The 20,863-nt window shown below is 43.0% G+C and overlaps 2 protein-coding genes across 4 annotated transcripts in view; one reads left to right on the plus strand and one right to left on the minus strand.

Annotated features, from left to right (window-relative positions):
* Positions 1-6,675, plus strand: part of RNF212B (ring finger protein 212B) — a 34,180-nt gene extending 27,505 nt beyond the window's left edge. Inside the window, exons 6-14 of the mRNA XM_036242184.1 lie at positions 247-307; positions 993-1,021; positions 2,138-2,184; positions 2,672-2,714; positions 2,877-2,937; positions 3,563-3,611; positions 5,518-5,557; positions 5,844-5,944; positions 6,599-6,675. Coding sequence (XP_036098077.1) covers positions 247-307; positions 993-1,021; positions 2,138-2,184; positions 2,672-2,714; positions 2,877-2,937; positions 3,563-3,611; positions 5,518-5,557; positions 5,844-5,944; positions 6,599-6,675 — 508 coding nt within the window. The remainder of the gene's footprint in view (positions 1-246; positions 308-992; positions 1,022-2,137; positions 2,185-2,671; positions 2,715-2,876; positions 2,938-3,562; positions 3,612-5,517; positions 5,558-5,843; positions 5,945-6,598) is intronic.
* A 3,153-nt stretch (positions 6,676-9,828) lies between these two features.
* HOMEZ (homeobox and leucine zipper encoding) lies at positions 9,829-18,172 on the minus strand. 3 transcript variants are annotated; one of them, XM_036243735.1, is made up of 3 exons: positions 18,008-18,172; positions 17,023-17,150; positions 9,829-12,577 (listed from the first exon to the last, which is right to left on the minus strand). In XM_036243735.1, the coding sequence occupies exon 3, from the start codon at positions 12,543-12,545 to the stop codon at positions 10,953-10,955; it is 1,593 nt and encodes a 530-aa protein (XP_036099628.1). In that variant the 5' UTR covers positions 12,546-12,577; positions 17,023-17,150; positions 18,008-18,172; the 3' UTR covers positions 9,829-10,952. The 3 variants fall into 3 exon arrangements, with proteins under 3 accessions (XP_036099628.1, XP_036099619.1, XP_036099636.1); XM_036243726.1 differs by lacking the exon at positions 17,023-17,150; XM_036243743.1 differs by lacking the exons at positions 17,023-17,150; positions 18,008-18,172 and adding an exon at positions 17,404-17,437.
* Positions 18,173-20,863: the final 2,691 nt, after the last annotated feature.

A 20,863-nucleotide genomic window follows, 5' to 3' on the forward strand; every position in this document is an offset into this window, starting at 1 on the left:
TGTGGAGAGAAAATGGAATTCTATGTAAACTCCTCTGAAATCATACCCAAGTAACTGTTTGTTCTGTCCATATGATTCTTCTTATCATCAAAACCCTGCCATTGTCTTCCTGAATTGCTAGATCTCTGAGAGAAATACCGTGTACAGTGGCAGGCACCTCTCCATAGCATTAACTAGATAGTAATCAAAATCAGGTTTTTTATTCCACCAACCTACTAGAGCTGATTGTGTTCATCTTTTGCCTAGAGAGCTGTCAGTCTTAAGGAAAGAGAATGGAGAACTAAAGAAATTTCTAACCATCCTGAAGGTGAATGATATCGATTTTCCTTACTATGATTTTCTCTCCTACTTTTCCCATCTATCTAGCAGACTGAATAGAATAGTGTTTCCTAACCTTTTTCACATATAACTGATAATACGTGTACAAGCACTGTAGTAGATGGATGAGGCCACAGAAGACCTTGGAGGGCTGAAAGGGTCAATATTTAACACACTGGAAGCCCATTATTGAACATCAGTGAGTCACAACATACCATTTGGAAAGCTCTCTTATAGAAGAGGCATCGGTTATAACTTTAAATTTCTCTTCAAGAATCCCAAGATCCCTCAGGACCCTTCCTGTCCCTCAAACTGTATTTTCTAGCCATTTGGCTCTTCCTAAGGATATTCTTTGTATGTATAATGTTCCTCTTGATCCTACTCCTGTAACTATTCTAGCACGTTGTAATCCTGTCATTTTTCTTTCTCTCCCCTATTTCTCCATGTGTATCAGTCTGTAGGATCAGTCTTCATTTTTATGAAGAGGAACTGAAATTTTATGCCCCCAAAGCTAAAAATTTCCAAAGGAAGCATTGCTGCTATTTTTTTCTCCTATTGGAAGTCTTATCAACCACAACTGGCAGACATTGCAGCTTAGGTACCTAACAAGTACGATCCACTGATTAGGATGCTTGAGCTGCAACTTCCTTAACTCCCATTTTTTTCACTTACAGGAATCTCCAAGTTGGTACCAAGGAAGCAGGTCAGTTTTATCAGTCCCCATTCTAGCCATCTTTGAAATTTTCTGTGCTTTCTTGACTCTTGGCTATAACTCCTGTGTGAGCTCTAAGGTGAAGGAAAGAGTTACTCACTGAAAAGTGCATAAGTAAAATTTTGAAAGTAATACTCACCCTTGACCGTAACCTTATGAAATCCTACTTATGCTCTCATGTCAGGATTTCATTAAACAAAGTAGGTGTTCTACTCATTTATTTAATAAATATTCATTAAGTGCCCAGCCAGTGTGGCTCAGTGGATTGAGCATCGTCCCATGGACTCAGAGTTCCCAGTTCAATTCCCAGTCAGGGCACATGCCCGGGTGTGGACTTGATCCCTGGTAGGGAGTGTGCAGGAGGCAGCTGATCGACATTTCTCTCTCACATTGATGTTTCTATCTCTCTCTAAAAAATTATTTTAAAAATTCAATAAATGACCACTGTTTACCAAGTGCTGGGTGTACATCACCAGTTATTCTAATTGATAATGTCTGTATATTACCAATTGTTAAATATTTTTGATATTAGCCCTATATTGGTGGGTTAAGAAAAACATGGCTCCGGTACTCACAGAAGTTACAGTCTAGTGTTCTTTCATAGTTCTGTACTTCTGATATGCCCATTATAGCACTTAAACATTGCTTTATTTTTTTTTTCTTTCCCAGTAGCCTTTGAGCCTCTCAGAGGTAGAAACCATATTCTAGTATCTTTGTAATCTCAGTATCTAGGATTTATACGCACTAATAAATGCCTATTGGATAGATGGATGAGGAGATGGAGCCAGTGAGGGAATGGTGGATAAATGAATGGACAGGTGGGAAGATATATGCAAAGTTCAGAGTATTTTGTAAGGAACTCAGGAAAGAAAGAAGGAAAGGGTGACTTCATACCTTATCCTATTATGGGCAATAAAGGGAGTTGAGCAGCCAAGGGGCCTAATGGAAAATTCACCTCCAGATTTTGGATGATATCTGCTAATACATGACAATAAGCAATTTGTTTTCAGAGGTGAAGCTATTTTTAAAAACAACGATCCAGTTTATCCTCTAATGTGAAACTTCTACTTAGAGATATTAGAGCTGCCTCTTGTTTTTCCCTTGCAGGCCAACCACACCTCGACCAGTGGGCATTACTTCCCCATCACAGTCAGGTAGAGAACTTTTTTTCTTTGCCCAAATATCTGTGTGAGATCAGTAAATATCCTTTTCCCACATGGAAGATGGTTTCCTCTCAGAATATTAAGTGATTTCTCTAACCTTGTGTATGATATGAGAAGATCATACGACCAGATACCCACTTGCAACAGATTGGCCAGGCAAGAGCACACTATTTTTTTTTTTTTTTAATCCTCACCAGAGGACATTTTTCCATTTTTTGTTCAGGTAGATTGGGAGGGAGAGAGAGGCACAGAGAGAGAGGGAGAAACATCGATGTGAAAGGAACACATTGAGTGGCTGCCACCCGTACGACCGACCAGGGCCGGGGACAAACTGCAACCGAGGTACGCGCCCTTAGCGGGAACCGAACCCAGGTCTCTCAGGACCGCAGGCCGACGCTCTAACCGCTGAGCCAAACCGGCCAGGGCAAGAGCACACTATTGATGGCAACTTTTCATTCTGCATTTTACTCTTTTTCAGTTACTCCAAGACCCAGTTCTCAGCATAGCAGTCAAGTGGTCAGGTGAGTAGAAAGCTTACCTAACAACATTAAACTGTTGGCAAAAGTTGGAAGATGAAAGAAATACTTAGATGTGGCTGAGACAGGGACTAAACAGACTAGGTCTGTGTAAAAGTTTAACACCAGGTTTGTCTGTTTGTTTTCTTTCTGTCTCGCCTTATACAGTCGGTCCTCCTCAGCAGAGCCTGTCCCTTATAGAGTGGCTGGCTTTAGTAGCGTGGGACAAGTAAGTAATAGTTACCCCTTTCCACATTGAGATTTCTAATGCTAAATCAAATCTAATGCTAAATTAAGGCAAGAATATTAAACTTACATTGGTTTTGGCATAAATTATCTGATGCCATCCTGGACTTTCTTTTCTTTTGCTAGTACAGACCTGATGTTAGAAGCTGATGCAGAGAATGAATAGGGGTGAAATAGTGGAAATGTTGAAGGGCTAAATTAACAGCCTGTCATTCATTTTGGAAGTAGTAAAGTGTGGACTAGCATACCCACTCTGGGAGGACAAAAATATGCTTCAAGCCCTGGCCAGTTTGGCTCAGCGGTTAGAGCGTTGGCCTGCGGTCCGGAGAGACCCAGGTTCGGTTCCCGCTAAGGGCATGTACTTCGGTTGCAGTTTGTCCCCGGCCCTGGTTGGTCGTGCGGGTGGCAGCCACTCGATGTGTCCCTTCACGTCGATGTTTCTCTCTCTCTCTCTCCCTCTCTCCCTTCCTCTCTCTCCCTCCCACTCTATCTGTACAAAAAAAAAAAAAAATATGCTTCAATGTGTAGATACAGAGAAATAGCAAGGAATATGGAAACCAGAAAATCAGGGTATATTTATTAATTGATGTTTATTATTTGTCCATCAGGGAGCCAGAGGCCTTCAAGGAAGAAGCACTCCCAGCGACTCTTATACTGGTGAGAGGGGAGAGAAAAAGAAAGATATCAGAAAACAAAATATTCTGTGCATACACCAGCAGATTTCTGGTTTTCTATGCATATCATAATGCCATTTACTTTGTTTGTTCTAATGATTCCAGATATCCAGACATATATTACTACTTTTTTAAAAAAAAATAATTTTTCTTTATTGATTTTAGAGAGAGGAAGGGAGAGGAAGGGAGACAGACATTAGTGAGACAGAACGATGATTGGCCACCTCCTGCATGCCCCCCACTGGGGATCGGGCCCTTGCCCTGACCAGGAATCGAACTGGCGACCTCTTGCTACATGGATCGACGTTCAACCACTGAGCAACACCAGCTGGGCTATACTACTACTTTTCAAATAATGCTATTTCTGTTCTCAAACTGATAAGGGGGAAATAATAATTTGAGTGAGAGTCATTGAAAACCTCATGTAGTCAGATGGATAACGAGTAAAATAATTGACTTAGATTTTTTTTCCCTTTATTGATTTTGAGAAAGAGGAAGTGAGAAGGAGAGAGAGATAGAAACATCCATGAGAGAGAACATTGACTGGCCGCCTCCTGCATGCCCCCCACTGGGGATCGGTCCCACAACCTGGGCACCATGTCCTGACCTAGAATCCACCAGTGACCTCTTGGTGCACATGGGTTAACACTCAACCATTGAGTCACACCAGCCGGACTTGACTTTGATTTTTTGAATTGCCACATGATGGCAGTAGAAGTTAGGTTTAATAAAGGAAGGTTTAATCAGATGCTGATTCTGTTAGCCTGCAGGATTATCTGGTTTCTTCACTGCATATTAAACATAAAAAAGATTCCACTGTAACCTTGGCCAGTTTGGCTCAGCTGTTAGAGCATCAGCCTGCAGTCCAGAGAGACCTGGGTTCGGTTCCTGCTAAGGGCACGTACCTTGGTCCCTGGCCCTGGTTGGGTCGTGCAGGTGGCAACCACTCTATGTGTCCTTTTCACGTCGATGTTTCTCTCTCTCTCCCTCCCACTCTATCTGAACAAAATATGGAAAAATGTCCTTGGGTGAGGATAAAAAAAAAATATTCCACTGTAGAAATATTTTGGTTCCACCCACTGAATTTCTTATCTCTTCCCCCTTCGAACTATTACTGTTATTATTATTATTTATTTATTTGGTTAATCCTCACCCGAAGATATTTTTTCCACTGAAATTTTTTTTTTTTTTTTAGAGAGAGTGGGAGGAAGGGAGTGGGAGAGGGAGAGAGAAACATCTATGTTGTGAGAGAGACACATCAATTGGTTACCTCCTGCATGACCGGGGCTGAATATTGAACCCGCATCCGGGGTACATGTCTTTGACTAGGAATCGAACCCGTGACTCTGTGTTCTGCAGGCCGACACTCTAACCACTGAGAAAAACCAGCCAAGTCTGTTATTACTATTTTAAGGACATTAGCCAGTCCATAGAGAATACTTACCAGAAGTGTCCCTTTCTTTTGAAAAAGCCAATTTTGAAATTCTCAAATCTCTTTCTGGATAACCATTTTTGAAGTTCACTGAATAGTCTCCCCCCAAAATTGTTTCATACTTACTTTGAAAAATGGAGATGTTCTAGCCAATTTATGCGTGGTAGTTTTGTAGTAATATTTCCTCATTCCTGATTTTAGTTATTTTTTCCTTGGACAACCTGGCTAAATATTAATCAGTTTTATTGATCCTTTCAAAGAACCAAAGATTAGAACAGAAATTAATAAACTAAAGAATAGAAAAACAATACAGAAAATCAACCAAACCAAAACTTGGTTCTTTGACATACATGCTGAAAGTCTTTGATTCCTAGTTCCTTGGCCCTAGCCCTGAGTATACCTGAATATCTTCTCTAGTTCATGGATTATCTCACAAGCTCATTTTTGTGCTTTCTAGAAACCCCTTCACCAGCTTCCACTCACAGCCTATCTTACAGGTGAGTAACACTATGGTCCTTTCACTTGGGATCTGCTCACACTGCCACTCTGCCAGCAGCCCTGGGGTTTCTTCCCCACTGGCCTGTACCATTGAAGTTTATAAGGTACCTTGTAAACAGTAGAGAATCTTGAATGGTACTATGTCTAATGTACATGTGAATTACTTAATTGTATTTACACTTGCAAGCAGGATTTCGGGCCTAACTGTCTAGGTTCTTCCTTTACATATGCTTTTTACCTTTACCTTTTTATTCCTCTGCTGATGCTTTTATTTCCCCTCCATAGAACTTCATCTGCCTCCTCTGGACTGGGGATTTTTTCTTTCAGACCATCCCTAAATAGTGGGGATTCAGGCCACATACAAGTACTCACCCCCAACAATTCAGGTAAGTTAAGTAACATTCCCAAAGATTGTAGCATCAACCATTGACACACATACAATAAAATGAAAATTTTCAAGGTGAAAAGAAGTTGGGGTTCCTCGCACAATAGAGCATTATCTCGTTTGACTCCTTAATATTCCTTAAGTTAACCCATTTCCTTCACATTGAAGGGAGGCTTTGGATTTTGCCTAAGTAGCACCCATTCTGTCATCAGCTAAGTTCTGTTGTTTAGCCAGAAGTTCAACCTGTAAAATTAAGCACACCCCCTTCTTTTTGAGATCTCTGTTTTAACATTGCTAGGAGCTCAGTTCTGAATGAAAATGATAAAGCCAGCATCCTATTTTCTCCCCATCTTTTTCAAAAAGGTACCTGTACTACTAGTCCTCTTGATGAGGGTCTGTCATCTTCCGTAGCTCACCAAAATCTTTATATTGTTTCTATATCTTTCTACTCATAAACTCCAATCTCTTTGTCCCCACCCCATCCTCACAGCAAAAGAATGGACTCTTATAAACCACCCCTTAAATTGCTTAGTGAACAGTCTTTTTTCCCTTCTGAGTAGTGTTCCACAGATCAAGAACTACCCTGATCTACAAGTAACACTACGAAGGAAGTGCCCAAGGAAGTTATATTTCACCATTCCATTCTATCCTTCAGGTCAGAGGGAGAGTAGAACCCCACTAGAGAGTCTTCCTGGTTTCCAGCTACCAGTCCTGCAGGTGAGCCCTGGCTAGTCTAACTTGATTAGGCCTGCACACTATATGCCTCACTTTGGTCTCCTGTTAAGGTGGTAGAATAACCAGTAGAGAATGACATGGGTCTCAAGTGTGATAACCATATGTACATAATTTTTCATAACGGTCTGTTTGAAAGATTCTATCCCACTATCAGATTAGCTTCCGGGTTTGGTTTTTTTGTTTGTTTGTTTTTTAATTAGGTTACATATAGTGAAGGGCTTTAACTGAAGAGTCTTGGCCAGGGTGAAGTGAGTGTGTGGACACAACTGATATTCCCAAGTTTCACCAAAAAGTGTATTCTCAATGGAATACATCTTTTGTACAGAGGTAATGCTGGATAAGAAAACCCATATTTATTTCCCCTGAGATAGCTAGAATAATATTTTGTCAACTTTTGGGACTATCATTCTGATCCAGGCAACAAGGGGAAAAGGGCATGGGAATGAGAAGGTTTGTTAAGAAGCTCTGTTCAATAAAGAGTCCAGTCTTGCCTTTTAAGTTAACTTTTATGGCTTTAGTTTTGAGAATATGTCTTCATGCCAAGTTCCTGGTGTCCTCAGGAACATACCAAGGTAGACAAATATTTTGCTCTCATATTCCAAAGTTCCCTTTATTTCTATTAGCAAGAAATTAGGGTCTGTACCCTAAGAGGCAACACTGGGAAAATAATATTCTTCTCTAAGATCTTCACAAATGGAGAGATTTACCTGTGGATGCGAAAAGATTTAGGAGACATATAAACCATCTACAAAGATATGGGCCCTAACTGTAAAAAGCCACTTTTGAAAAAGTTGAGGAAAATTGAATACCTGTTGGACATTTGATATTAAGGAATTATTTTCTGTAGGTATAATGCTATTGTGGTTATGTTTTTTTAAAGATAGTTTGTCTTTTGGAATACATACTAAAATAATTAAAGTTAAATGATTATCTGGGTTTTACTTTAGTATAATCTAGTGGAGAGGGGCAGTGAGAGGAGAAATGAGTTATTTGTTGAAACTGGGTGATAGGTACATGTGAGTTCATTATACTACTCTACTTTTGTGTGTGCTTTTCAAGTTTCCATAACAAAGTTTTAAAAAGAGTTATTGAAGAAAGTGCCAACTCCCTGGTGGCATTCGAATTCTGCCTCCCTGGTAATAATCTGTGGGTAGGGTAGTATTATGTTCCAGGTCTTCCAAAATAGTTTGATTTTTCAAGTAGTCATCTTATCATCACCAGAAACCACTGAAACATTAGTTTCATAAGTAGCGACAAAGCCTTTGATACACTAGATTCTCAAATCTTAGTTTGGAAAAGTTAGTTATCATGCAATGGAGAAAACTATGTGAAAGCAGTGGTGGTTTGCTGTGCCGATAGATTTCATAAATTGACTTTAGAGAGCCTTACTTGCCCTTTTGGTTATAAACACCCATATCTGCCTTTTCTCTTCTACTGCAGACTCTCTACCAACAAAGGCAGATGGGATTAGCCAGGGAGAGAGAAGCATGGACCACTCCCAGATAGATCATCTTCAAGGTCTGATCTATACATACTGCTAAAGGACAGATTGTAGCATCCAATACCCATTAGGCACAATGGCCTTAGAAAATGTACCCCTGCCTGGTTTTAGTCTGTACTTTTCTCTCGATCTTTACCACATATAGCCTGTATCACCTCCTTGGGAAGTGGTCAGGTCTTACAGAAGGCTTGTGCTTCAGGAAGGTGTTTACATTCCTCCCACAAGACATATAACTCCCTGATTTCCTACAACTTGAAACAAAGGTTATAAAAAATATGTCATCCTTGGGGGTGGGGGTAATATACTCATTTTTTTTCCTCCAGGATTTCATTTTTTAGTTTTAGATAGATTCTCCCATTGCCAATGTTAACAAGCCATAATTCTGTTCCATCCTAATTTATTATACTTGCCTATTGTTTCCTCTATGCCTAGTTATTATTAAATGTTGATTTTCCTTACTGTCTGATAATAACTGGAGACAGACATTCAGCTTACTAAAGCACATAGATATAAAATAAAGAGGATGTCCTTTTATTGCTACTGCAACTCTGTTGGTATTACAAGCTCTAGAATGGGCAAAGAACACTACCACTGAGATCAAATATTTATTCTTTGAGTACTAAGGGGTAGAAATGAGGAATTAAATGGGTAGGTCAAGGGCAGGCAGGCCTTAAGCAAAATATTGGGGGAAAATGTAAAAATAGCAAGCATCTGCCAGAAATAAATTAGGTTTTGGGAATGACCTTGTAGCTGAACTAAGATCCTATTATCTTTTCTGGAATTCTGAATTTATTTTAAAGGTATTTCCAGATACAGCTCGTTTTCTGTGCTGTAGCAGGTGCAGAAAACAATCTGCCTAGTGATACTGATTACTGCCTGTCCAAGTTATCACCCCTTTTTTTGACTAGAGAGAGGAGAGAAACATCAATTTGTTTTTCCACTTAATTTATGCATTCATTGGTCAATTCTTATATATGCCCTGACTGGGGATCAAACCCACAACCTTGGCGTATCAGGATGATGCTCTAACCAACCGAGCTACCCAGCCGGGGCAAAGTTATTGTTCTTTTAATTTACCTCAATATATCTTGCTGCTTCAAAAATAAAGAAAATCTATACAGTGATACCTCGGTTCTCGAACATAATTCGTTCCAGGAGGACGGTCGAGAACCAAATTGTTCGAGAACCGAAGCAATGAAACCCAATAGGAAATAATGGAAACTGGATTAATTCGTTCCAAGCCCCAGAAAATGCCTATTTACTGGCCTAATTTGTATATAATATGTAGAAAAACATAAGTCTCAACAAGAAATAAAAGTGTACAGTATGTCTAAGGGTTAAATTCAGTGTAAAGCGTGACTCTCTCCACAAAGCGTGACTCTCTCTGCACTCACACTGAGGACGCAAGCAAGGCGCGCTGGGCCGAATGAACGCCATTCGGCTCAACTCGGCTCATCTCGGAAGTTCGAGTTCCAAATATTTGTTCGGATTCCAAGACAAAAGTTTCTCGAATCTCCTGGTCGAATACCGATTTGGTAGAAATCCGAGGCGTTCGAGAACCGAGGTATCACTGTACTAAATCAGAATGTTAATATATTTAGCTACATTAATCTCTAAAACCATAGAAATGGCAAAGTGGAAGAGAGAGAAACAATTTTATTTTTGACCTTTTTATTATTCTAGCAATTTAGGGCTTCCACTCTCATTTCTAGATGATTAATCCATTTGATATCATTATATCTGACCCCAGCTGATGAAAACCATTCTGAAACATCAATAACTTCAGTTAAAGACCATGATCCCTCTTGTCCCCCAAGACTCATCCTATAAAGAGAGGGAAACATCTCTTTTCTGGATACAAATTTAAACACCAGAAAGATGTAAAACCAGTCTATATCAAGTTGGGCAGGAGGGAGTGTCAGGCTTGTAAAACCAAACCTGGAACCTACCTGCAGTCCTCTGAACAGTAGAAACCATTCCCTCTCCTCTACACTTCTGTAACCTAATTCTACTTTTTTAAAAGGACGCCTCTCCTAATTCCCACCTCCAATAAATATCCAGTCTAAATTATTCTCCACCCAGTTATTAAACTTTTTCACAAGCTCCGTGGGGAAGATTTACCCTGAGACATAGTGAAGAGAATGGGGATTTTGGAAAGAGTTAAAAAGGTACAAGGCAAAGTGGTCCCAGTATCAGAAATGAAAACATTCTCCTTCGTGTGCCACTCAAAATTGGAAGCAGGTCAAGCATATAGAGTTGGTATGAGGAAGAGTTGAAATATTTGTGAGACTGGGACATACTGAGATTCTTAGCTGCATTATGCATGGACTTGTGCTCAGAGAAAAAGAGAGGTGCAAGGCAGCTTTATATTCCAGGGAAAATGGTGGGACTAGGGGATGCATTGTAATAAATTCTATCAAAATTTTTACTCCTTCCCAATGGGACTAAGGTCTGGCCTCTCTGTAGTGCACGAAGGGAAAAGAACAGCAGATGAGAGCAAGAGCCTTTACCCAGCCCATAGTTTGGACTAGATCCTTAGCATTTCATTGAGGCTAGAGGCCTGGGTTTCTGCCCATTCAGTCCCCACCTCACTTTGTGCCCTATGCTCATCCTCCCTGGTCCACCCTCACAACATCCACCTTTCCCCGAACCCTAAGAACACAAAGCTTTTAGTTCTTTGCCACAAGGTAATTTTAAAAATGTGGTTTCTTTGTTTAAACAGTTACTAAGTTGGTTTGTCTTTTAGTAAGACTGCCCCTCCCATAGCCCCCATTCAGTCCTGTATGATCACATCATCATCATCGTCGTCGTCGTCGTTGTCGTCGTCATCATCATCGTCGCTGTTATCCTCCTCTTCCTCCTCTTCTTCATCTTCTGGCAATTCTTCCTCCTCCTCCTCTTCCTCTTCATCTAGACAAACCACCACCTCAGCTGGCTCAGGCAATCGAGAATCAAACCAATCCAGTACCTGCTGGGTGCTAAGCCTTGACGCCTCACTCAGTTGAGGGACATCACTTTCCCGTAACTGTTGGTGGGTTGCCCAGTACCTCTCCAAGGGCTGTATATCCGGTGGAGGTGGGGGCATCGGCAGAGGTGGTGTCTCAGCCCATTCATTCAAGGAGCGGGTTGAAGGCGAAGGTGTGGGAATTGCTGGATCCTGGAAACCAGGGGCTCCAGGTACTGCATTGTCCCGAAACCATTTTAGTTGCCCATGCTTCAAGGCATAGCGTGTGTCACCAAACCACTGAATAATCTCAGGCCGAGGTAAACCAGTGATCTGTTCTAATTTATGGTAATCCTCGCGTCGTGCCCATTGGCACTGTAAAAAAAACGATTTGAGGATGGCCAACTGCTCTTTGGTTTTGCGCTTGGTCTTTCGAGGACGTTGGGTATCCGGGGAAAGGTATTCTGCAGGCCCGACCTTACCTAGTACTGAGTTAGGCCTTAGCCTCTGGGGCCAGGCTGGCTCTACATGTATGGGTAGAGCCTGTTCATTGGGTGACAGTGGCTGTGGGAGACAGCCCAGTGGCTGGAGGGGTTTAGAGGTGACTGTAATTCCATTAGCCAGTACCTGGAAAGAGGAAGAAGAGGTAGAGGAAGAAGGAGGAGTCACATTACATGTTGACCCCTGCTTACAACTACTGGCAAGTAATGAGACTGGTGGGGGTTTATCCCGAGTATGCGGCTGGACAGCTGTGGAGTGGTTCCAGCAAGCAGTACCTAGGCCATGTGACTGGTCGGGACCCCTACCTGCCTGCTCCTTAGAGAGGCCACTGCTTTGAAGATCCTGCCAAAATTCTGATTGGTGGGAGAATGCCCCACTGCCAGGTGCTATCAGGGGTTCCTTTGCTTTCTGGAGACTCATTGGCTCTGAGGGGTCCTCGGGTTCTACCTTCAATCCCTTCATCTGGGTGGGCTCACTAAGAGTCAGGGGCACTATTCCAAGACTAACTTGTTCTGAAGGTGGCACTGGAGAAGGAGGCACCTCCTCTGGAGGCCGTCCTGCATGATGAGTAAAAGAGAGAAGGGATTTGAAGTGGAGTTGGTCCCTGTGATAGACCACTCGGGCTCGAGTCTCTTCTATTTCTTCAGATGACCAGCTAATGCCACAGCGGAGGCGCTGGGCCATGAACCAAGTCTTGACTTTCTCCATCTGCAGCCCATAGCGTAGACAGAGAAGGGCAATGTCTGCTAGACTGGGATAGGGAAAGTAGCTGAAGGTTTGTAGCAGGTGTTCGTTGCCATCTAGCTCACTGGTCTGAGCTGCCTGGGTCCACACAAGCTGGAGCTCCTCAGAGATTGGAGGGAGGCAGATGAGCCCCGCAGGGGAGGTATTAAGACTGCTGGCCTCTTTATTAGGAGGCATGCTGCTTTCTGATTTGTGCCCTTCAGAGATAGCTGTAAGAAGGGAGAAACAAGTTAATCTCTGGGGTTCCTCTTTTGGCCCATTACTCAATTTCTACCAAACAAAATGTTAGACTCCAAAACAACCAACTTTCTATGTGTCCTGTGCTGTTTTGCTTTTTAAAGTGCTGTAACAATTTCTCATTTATTTTCATAACCCTATGAGTCATCAGCCTGCTAAAATTCCTATTGTGTGTATGAAAAAACCAAAGTCCATAATTACCCCAAGCCACATGACTAGTGTTTTCACCAAGATGAAAATCTGTCTTTAGAAGTTAAGAAGGAAAACATCCTTATATAGCCTTTACCTTTCCAATTCAAACTTACTTCACCAAGTTCACAGAACGAGAGTCACAAAGACTCAATTGCAAAAACAAGAGGAGCAGTGATCTTGTTACAAATACCTTAGCTCCTAACAATTTATTATCTCTAGAATTTAGAAATGGGAATACAACACATGAATATCTAAAAGGTAGGACAGCACTGTTCCTCTGCCCAATCCTCAGCCCCCGTTTCTTTCCCTTCTTGGAGGTGGAATGTTGGGGAGCAGGGAACAGATAGTATCTTTAAGCCCTATACCCAAACCCGATAGCTTTAGTTTTTCTCTCAGTGGAATGAGAGGTCAGATATCTGGGATAAAAGGGGTTTACCCCACCCCCATGAGGGTAGAGAGAGGGGAATGTTTCCTTCCCCTAAGTCATCTTCAGAACAAAGGTTATCCCCTCCCCCCAGCCTTTGTCTCTTCCAACTGCACCGTCTCTCTCCAGGGAGCCTAGAGAGCTCCCTCAGAATTTAACAGCCCCCCTCCACGCAGGGCGGAAGGCCTGCAGCTCCTATCTCTTCAGGTCCGCTTTCTTAGGCCCGGCGGGCAGGTTCTAAATTGTAAGCAGGTCCTGCAAGCCACCCAGCAGCACTACTGGTTCAGGGTGTGGGGACTGCAGGTGTAGCCCCTGACCACACTTCATTCCTGAAATACCTGCTCAAATTATTCCCCAGGATAATCCTATTGACTGAATTTTAATTCAGCTCCCTGTGTGAGTCTTAGAGACAAGTATTACTTCTAATGTGTTAAAGATGGGACAGGATTCCTATGTAAATGCTACAAAATGAATTGAGAAAAATATCAAGTCCAGAAAGTTACAAACAGCAGCATAATGAGAATTTATGTGATTAGAAAAATTCAAAAGCATTTTAATGTCACCATTCACTTCTAACAAGCAAAGTTTAACTGGAGGCCATGCAGATCCTAAAGGCAATATACATTGAAGAGAACTTTAAGTGGGTAAATGGAGGCATGTCACAGTGGATAGAAATATAATTCTTGAATAAAGCCCATCTGCAGTTTGAGCCCCAATTCTGCCACTAACTATGTGATCCTGGGCAAAAGTTACTAAATTTACATATGATCCTGTTTCCTTGTGTGTTAAAAAAAAAAAGGAGACAGTGCTGGGTATATGTAAGTTAACTGTTTTTACTGAGCACCCACTCTGTGCTAGGCATCATGTGTAAGCAGAGCCCAAAGTAGCTGCTAGAGGTTGAGGTCTGGAGTGAAGCAAATTTGAGATTAATCAAAGCTCCACCACTTTCTAGAGTGCTGCTTGTACTTGGGCAAGTTATTTAACCCCTCTAGGCCTTAGTTCCCCATCAGAAAAAAAGGAAGTTATAAGCTACCTCACAAGTTTATGATTAAATGAAAAAATTCACTTGACATTATGCCTAGAACAAAGGCTCAATAAATAGCAGCTTTTATCATTACTTCAGCCTCATGGGGTGATTCCAATATAAGGCAGTGTTCCTCCTAGACAATAGGGGAAGTGAAGCAAATACTGAATCCTTTAAAATCACTGTTTTCAATCTTTCTGCAGAGTCCTAATTCTAGCAAGCACAAGGAGAAACCAGGGTGTCTGTGATTTTATAGTTCTTATAGTTTGAAAGTTGGATGTAATTCCAGAAAGAATTTTGCTGTTTTAAAAAAGTATGAAAACCACTACTTTATGAGAATTGGATTCATAGTTTGGATATAAAACCTTTTTGACTGCCAAGTGAATTGCCAGTGTGGTAGCTCTACCTTCACCCTCCAGGTTCATCCCAGACAATTGAGTGGCCCTTGAGGAAACTGCTTACACAGCCAGGTCTAAGCCCCCAGGAGCACCACCAAACCTAAGCTGGAGAATACTCTACGATTGCAACACTTGACATCTACTTAACCTTATTTTTGTCCTGTTTTTTAAGGACCCAGTAACACTTTGTATATGAGAAAAATGTAGCACAGGGAATAAAGCAGTCCAGAATGAGGATGAAGACTGCCAGACAGGAAATAAGGCAGGCACAGCTATAAGCCTAGGAGGAAGCATTTTGCTTTCATGTGGTTTGCTATCCTTCGGATTCTCAAAGCATCTTCTTGATATTTCAGTGTAACATGCAGTAATGCAAATTCCATATATGGTATACTGTATACATCTAGTTTTCCAATTATGCAAAACACAAGTTATGGAACATTTCCTAATACAGAATGGTGGCTCAAATTAAGCTACAGCTGTATAGCTGGGTACCTCCCTGGAAGAATCTGGCTTTGAAATAGAAACTACACTAGAGAATGGTTCATGAGAATTATAACATGTAGGGTAGATCCTACAGCGATTAAAACCACAGGAAGACACAACAGTGACTTGTGCCTGTATTTGGAAAGCGTAGGGAAAAAAGGAATCAAAGCTGCAGAAATTACTTCTACAGGCAGAGGTAGCAGTGATGGTGGGATTATCAATTCTGAATAATTACTAATTTGTATCTTTATGAAATAAGCCAGATATGCCCTACTGCTACCTCAAGTCATTAATTAAAAAAAGTCTGGCCCTGGCCGGTTTGGCTCAGCAGTTGGAGTGTTGGCCTGTGGTCCAGAGAGACTTGGGTTCGGTTTCCGCTAGGGGCACGTATCTCAGTTGCAGTTTGTCCCTAGCCCTGGCTGGTTGTGCGGGTGGCAGCCACTTGATGTGTCTCTTTCACGTCAATGTTTTTCTCTCTCTCTCTCTTCCTCTCTCCCACTCTATCTGAACAAAAAAATGGAAGAAAATGTCCTCGGGTGAGAATTTAAAAAAAAAGTCTGGATATGGCATTTCTTTCCCTTTCTTTGGGCTTTCCATACCCCTGGGCAGATGGCAGAAAAGAATGAGATGCCTTAAAATTGCAGGCTAGGTATTCACACAATCCTAGGGAAAAAAAAGAGGTGTTCATAACTTTAACCTAGACTATGGTTGAAGCAGGAGACAGTTCAAAAGACTAGATATGATCCTGCTAATTTCCCTAAATCTATTCAAAGAAATGAAGTGCAGACTGAAATATGTTTTGATGATACAGTTTTAAGGGTCTTAAAGGACTTTTAGTGATATTCAACTTACATGCTTCTCAACTTTCTTTTTTTTTTTATCCTCACCTGAGGACATTTTTCCATTTTTTGTTCAGATAGAGTGGGAGGAAGAGAGAGAGAAACATCAATGTGAAAGGGACACATCGAGTGGTTGCCACCCACATGACCCAACCAGAGCCGGGGACAAACTGCAACGGAGGTACGTACCCTTAGCGGGAACCAAACCCGAGTCTCTCTGGACCGCAGGCCGACACTCTAACCGCTGAGCCAAACCGGCCAGGGCTTAACTTTTTAGATCATAAAACTCTTTGTGAATCAGATCAAAGTTATGGATACTCAGAAAGTTATGACTACTCTTCCACCCCCAAATACATTCACAATTATGCATTATATATATAATCACAGGGGGTTTACTGGTTGCTCAAAATTACAGCTTAAGAACCTGTCTAATGTTCTCCTAACTTAATAAAGGCAATGGTGGTGACTGCTTAAAGAACAGCTTGATGTGAATGAATGGAAAGAATGTATGGAAGACTCTAGAGAGTGTAAATAAGTGGGTACTGGTGATATTAGTTGGAGAGAATGGAAGAGAGTGGTGTTCAACTGCACCAGGAGCCTGGCTTCACTAACCCACTGGATTATATGATCAATACCCACAGTGCACTGTATACCAGAGGCTGGTAGGCTACTGTCTAGTGTGCCAAAATCTTCCTTCAGCTGCCATGTATACTTGGGCCAGTTATATGTGATTCCAAATCTGCTTATGCCTATTGTTTTCCTGTATTTATATAATAATGTAATTAAACATTACATAAACCTATGAAAAATTAGTGCATTAAAACTGGTTATTATGAAAGACATAATACAAAGGAGTATACATTTAAAAAAATGTTGATCTGGGAGTAGGCAAGGCAACTATAAAAGATAGGGGAAGGGGTTAGAGGACTTTAAAAAATCTCAAAAGGATTCTGCATTCAGCTTGTTTCTAAAGTGTTTAAGTTCTCACTCCACTTTAAAGAAACCAAACCTGAAAATCATAGGCGATTTCCCCTATCAGACTGCATGCTATAATTACCTGGGAAACTTAAAGCGGGGCACCCTCCTCATTTTGACTTCATTAGTCTGGACTGGGGCCCAGGCACCAGTAGTTTTAAAAAGTTCTCAGGGTACAGCCAGATTTGAGATTTGCTTGTGTAGTTTATTCTAAAAAGACAATTGAGAACTCCAATCAGCACACTTACACAAAGAAAACGCGGGGACTACCCCAAAAGACTGATGAGATGAACATCCTTTTAATGACAATATTTAGATATGTATGCATCATTTTTGAAAATTCCCAACTTTAACTGGCTTATTTCAATTACTGCCACCTACCTATCCTAATCATATAAAAGGGTTTCACATGTATGGTGAAAAGGAAGTTCATATGATAAAAGATCTGATCTGGGCCCATCACCTTACTAAACAGGTCTCAGCTTGAGTCTTCTTTCAGTTTATAAGTCTCAGGTTAGGACGCAACACCGGGAACCTCTCTGTAGACTGGTTCTCACTTTCCTGGTTGGTTTTCTGAGTATGGCTAGGTAGGGGGTCAGAAGGGGCAGTTTCTCCTAAACCTTCCATTCCCAAAGGCCAGTACTCCCCAGAAGTAAGGCCAGGTTTCTGTACATGTGTTGAGGTCGCCAGGAGGTAGTCATGGGGAGAAGGGAGGCCTGTGAAGGAAACGTTTCTCCTATCCTCCATTTCACAGGCGGTCTACAAGGCTCCAAACTGGGTCAGAGAACAAAAAGTTGCCGCACTTGGGGCGATGAGCCCCAGGGAGCTAGTGAATCTCAATCCTCCCCTCGCCAAGGGCGTCCCAATCCAGCCTTCCCCTCCTCCCTACACACCCACTCACCCTCCCCCAGTTACAACAGGGAACCGAAAAGTGCACAGGAGAAAGGAGAGAGAACCCGGCGAGTTCGAAACTCGAATTCTACCCCCCGCGCGGGGACAGGGCTCAGTAGATCGGAGATCGTACAGGGGGCTGGGCGGGGAAGTCGGAGGGGCTGGGGATCACTCACCGCGGTCCGGCCCGGGCGGCGGCTCCCAGCCTCGCACCATGGGCCGGGGGGAAGGGGGAGAATGGGCAGGGGGCCTCCGGGGTGGAAGTGGGGTTCCCGCCCGGTGCGGCCTGCTCCGAGCCCACCCGCACAGAGGGTCGGGACCAGGAATGCCCCTCCCGCCCCCGAGAGCGCGCCCGTCTAGCCCAGCCCTGCTCGAGCGAGTTGGAGGCGGGGCGGATGGGTGGGGCGGGCTCCAGGGGCGGTACCAAGGTGGCCCGAGCACCGATTCGCGAACGCAGGCAGGCGGGCACCGGAGGAACACGCTGAGCTGGCCATTGGCTGCGTGTGTCTCGGCTGAAGTCGGCTATTGGCTGCGTGGGCCTCAGCCAGGGTGGCTATTGGCTGCGTGGAGCAGGGAAGATGTCCTCTTCCCGGGCCAGGGTACCTACCCCCACCCTCGACCTAGCGGCGCCGGACCTTCGGAGTACACGGGGCCTTGTTCCTTTCGGAATTCCCCCAAGGAATTCACAGCACTTTGCCGAACTGTCCAGACTGCCAACAACTACTTCCCATTTACAACTACTTCCCATTTGTTTCCTCCTAAAGGAAGACCTTTTCAGCATCCCCTTAACAGCCTTACACACGAGCCGCGCCTTCCCAGCAAAGGGGCCAACTGCCGTCAGCAGCGTCACTGTGAACGTAGCGCTTGAGCAACCGGGAACTTGTTCTCGAGATGGATCAAATGTCTTGCCACCCGGAAAGACGAGGAGGATACTAGGAGCGTGGCACCTTTTGCTCCCCGGATCCAGCTGGCACCAGACAGGTGTTCCCAAAGAACTGCTGGAGCGGTCACTTCATTGGGACCTGCCAGATCCCAGGTTTCCTCCTTGGCTGGTAAAGACCAGAATCTCTGCCTCATATTTGGGACTTTGGTTTTCACAGTCGAAAAACAGATGACAATAAAATGAACTTCCCAGCAATGCAGTATTTCATACACTCCAAAGTTCTGGGCCAAACGTTTGTATAGTTAGGATTCTCAGTCTTCTGACTAAAACTTGGGACCAGTATTTTCTGACGTGACCCTTCTGTTCTTGTTTGTCTTTGAAAAAGTTTTTTTTGCCTGTTCAGGCCACTAATAGCCCTATTTTTTCTTGCATTTGCCTCGTCCTCCCTGCTCTCCCTTGTTACATTTAGTAACAATCTCAACTCCTAACACCCAGCCCCTTGTCCTTCAAATTAGTATTCTGGCCCTGGCTGGTTTGGTTCAGCGGTTAGAGATTGGCCCTTTGACCAAAAGGTGGCAGAGTTTCGCTGGCCCCAGTCCGGGCTCATGCTAGAGGCAACCAATCGATGTGTCTCTCACACTGATGTTTCTCTGTCCGTCCGTCCCTCCCTCCCTCTCTTCTACTCTATCCAAAAAGATATCAATGGAAAAATAATCTCAGGTGAGGGTTAACAAACAAAAAAAGGAACCACAAAACAAGTAAGCAACAGAAAGGGTAGGGCCAAAGTAGGTTTGTAGTTACACAAAAGTTTATTCTTACATTTTTATTTATTAATTATTGTATTATTTTCCATACAACTGTAAACCTACTTTGGCCACACCCATATATACTCAGCTTTAGAGTTAGAAGCTTTTGATCCCTCAGGGTTTCAGCCAGGGCTGGTGGTGTACACAACCTCCTCGATCATGACTATTATAATGCCCCCTGATTTGTATGCAATGAAGGGAAAGTGAAACATTTTAGGCACCTGAAACCCTCAGTTTTCAATGGAGTGGTCACTCTCTCATAATGGACACAATTAATGAGACTTGTTTGGCTGGGAAGTAAGGCAGTAACTGTCTGGGAATTAAATGCCTGACCCTGGAGGTTTCAGTCAGTCACTCAGCATCACCAATGATCACAGGCTTGGAATTATGATAGGTGAACTCAGCCACCTTTTCTTGTCTCAGAGACACTCACGCCAGGAGCCAGGAGCAGAATCAAAGCCTGATTTAGGAGAGGGAGAACCCAAGGAAAGGACAAGAAACTCCTCTGCCCCAGTCCAGGAGTATAGGCTGAGACCTTCCTCTTTCATGTGATTTTCACCCTAAAGCTTTAGAAGATGGAGTGGACTGACTAGGTGGGGAAATGGAAGAGAGGAAGAGTATGACAATATCAGAAAAGGGAGGGTCCCACCTTTAGCAAGACAATATAACCCTCCCAGCTCTTCCAGAACATCATGTCATCCTCAAGGTAGAAATATTATCCTCCCATCTTTGGTAAAAATCCTCTCCCTTTGTATGGCTCAGACAGTAGGAGGGCTGACCCTCTAGCTAAGGAAGATAAGTTTCACAGACCCTTCTAAAAGCACTGGAGGAGCCCCAGCAATGTGTAAACATGGTCATAGGTTTTGGTAAAAATTGGAAAAAATGCTTAAACTGCAATTGAAGCAGGAAAGTTAGAATAGGAAACAAGGCCTCAAGCTCTAACCCTCCCCTCCCATTTTTTCATCTTGGCTGGAACATCCCAGACGTGACCTTCACTGACCACCTGTTTCTCTTCTTGCCCCTCCACAATTTCCTGTAATTGAGAGGACAAAATAAAGAAATTTCTATGTGGGCCCTGGCTGGTTTGGCTCAGCAGTTAGAGCGTTGGCCCGCGAACCAAAGAGTCACGGGTTCGATTCCGATCAAGGGCAGGTACCTTGATGGCAGTTTGGCCCTAGCCTTAGTCAGGGTGGTGCTGGAGGCAACCAGTCGGTGTGTCCCTATCACATCGATGTTTCTCTCTCCCTCCCCCTTCTCTTCCTCTCCCTCCCACCCTATCTGAAGATAAATAGAAAATTATCCTCAGATGAGGATTTAAAGAAAAGGTCCAAAAGTTGGGTCTA

Source organism: Molossus molossus, unplaced genomic scaffold (assembly GCF_014108415.1).
Source record: "Molossus molossus isolate mMolMol1 unplaced genomic scaffold, mMolMol1.p scaffold_m16_p_1, whole genome shotgun sequence".
Classification (NCBI taxonomy): Eukaryota; Metazoa; Chordata; class Mammalia; order Chiroptera; family Molossidae; genus Molossus; species Molossus molossus.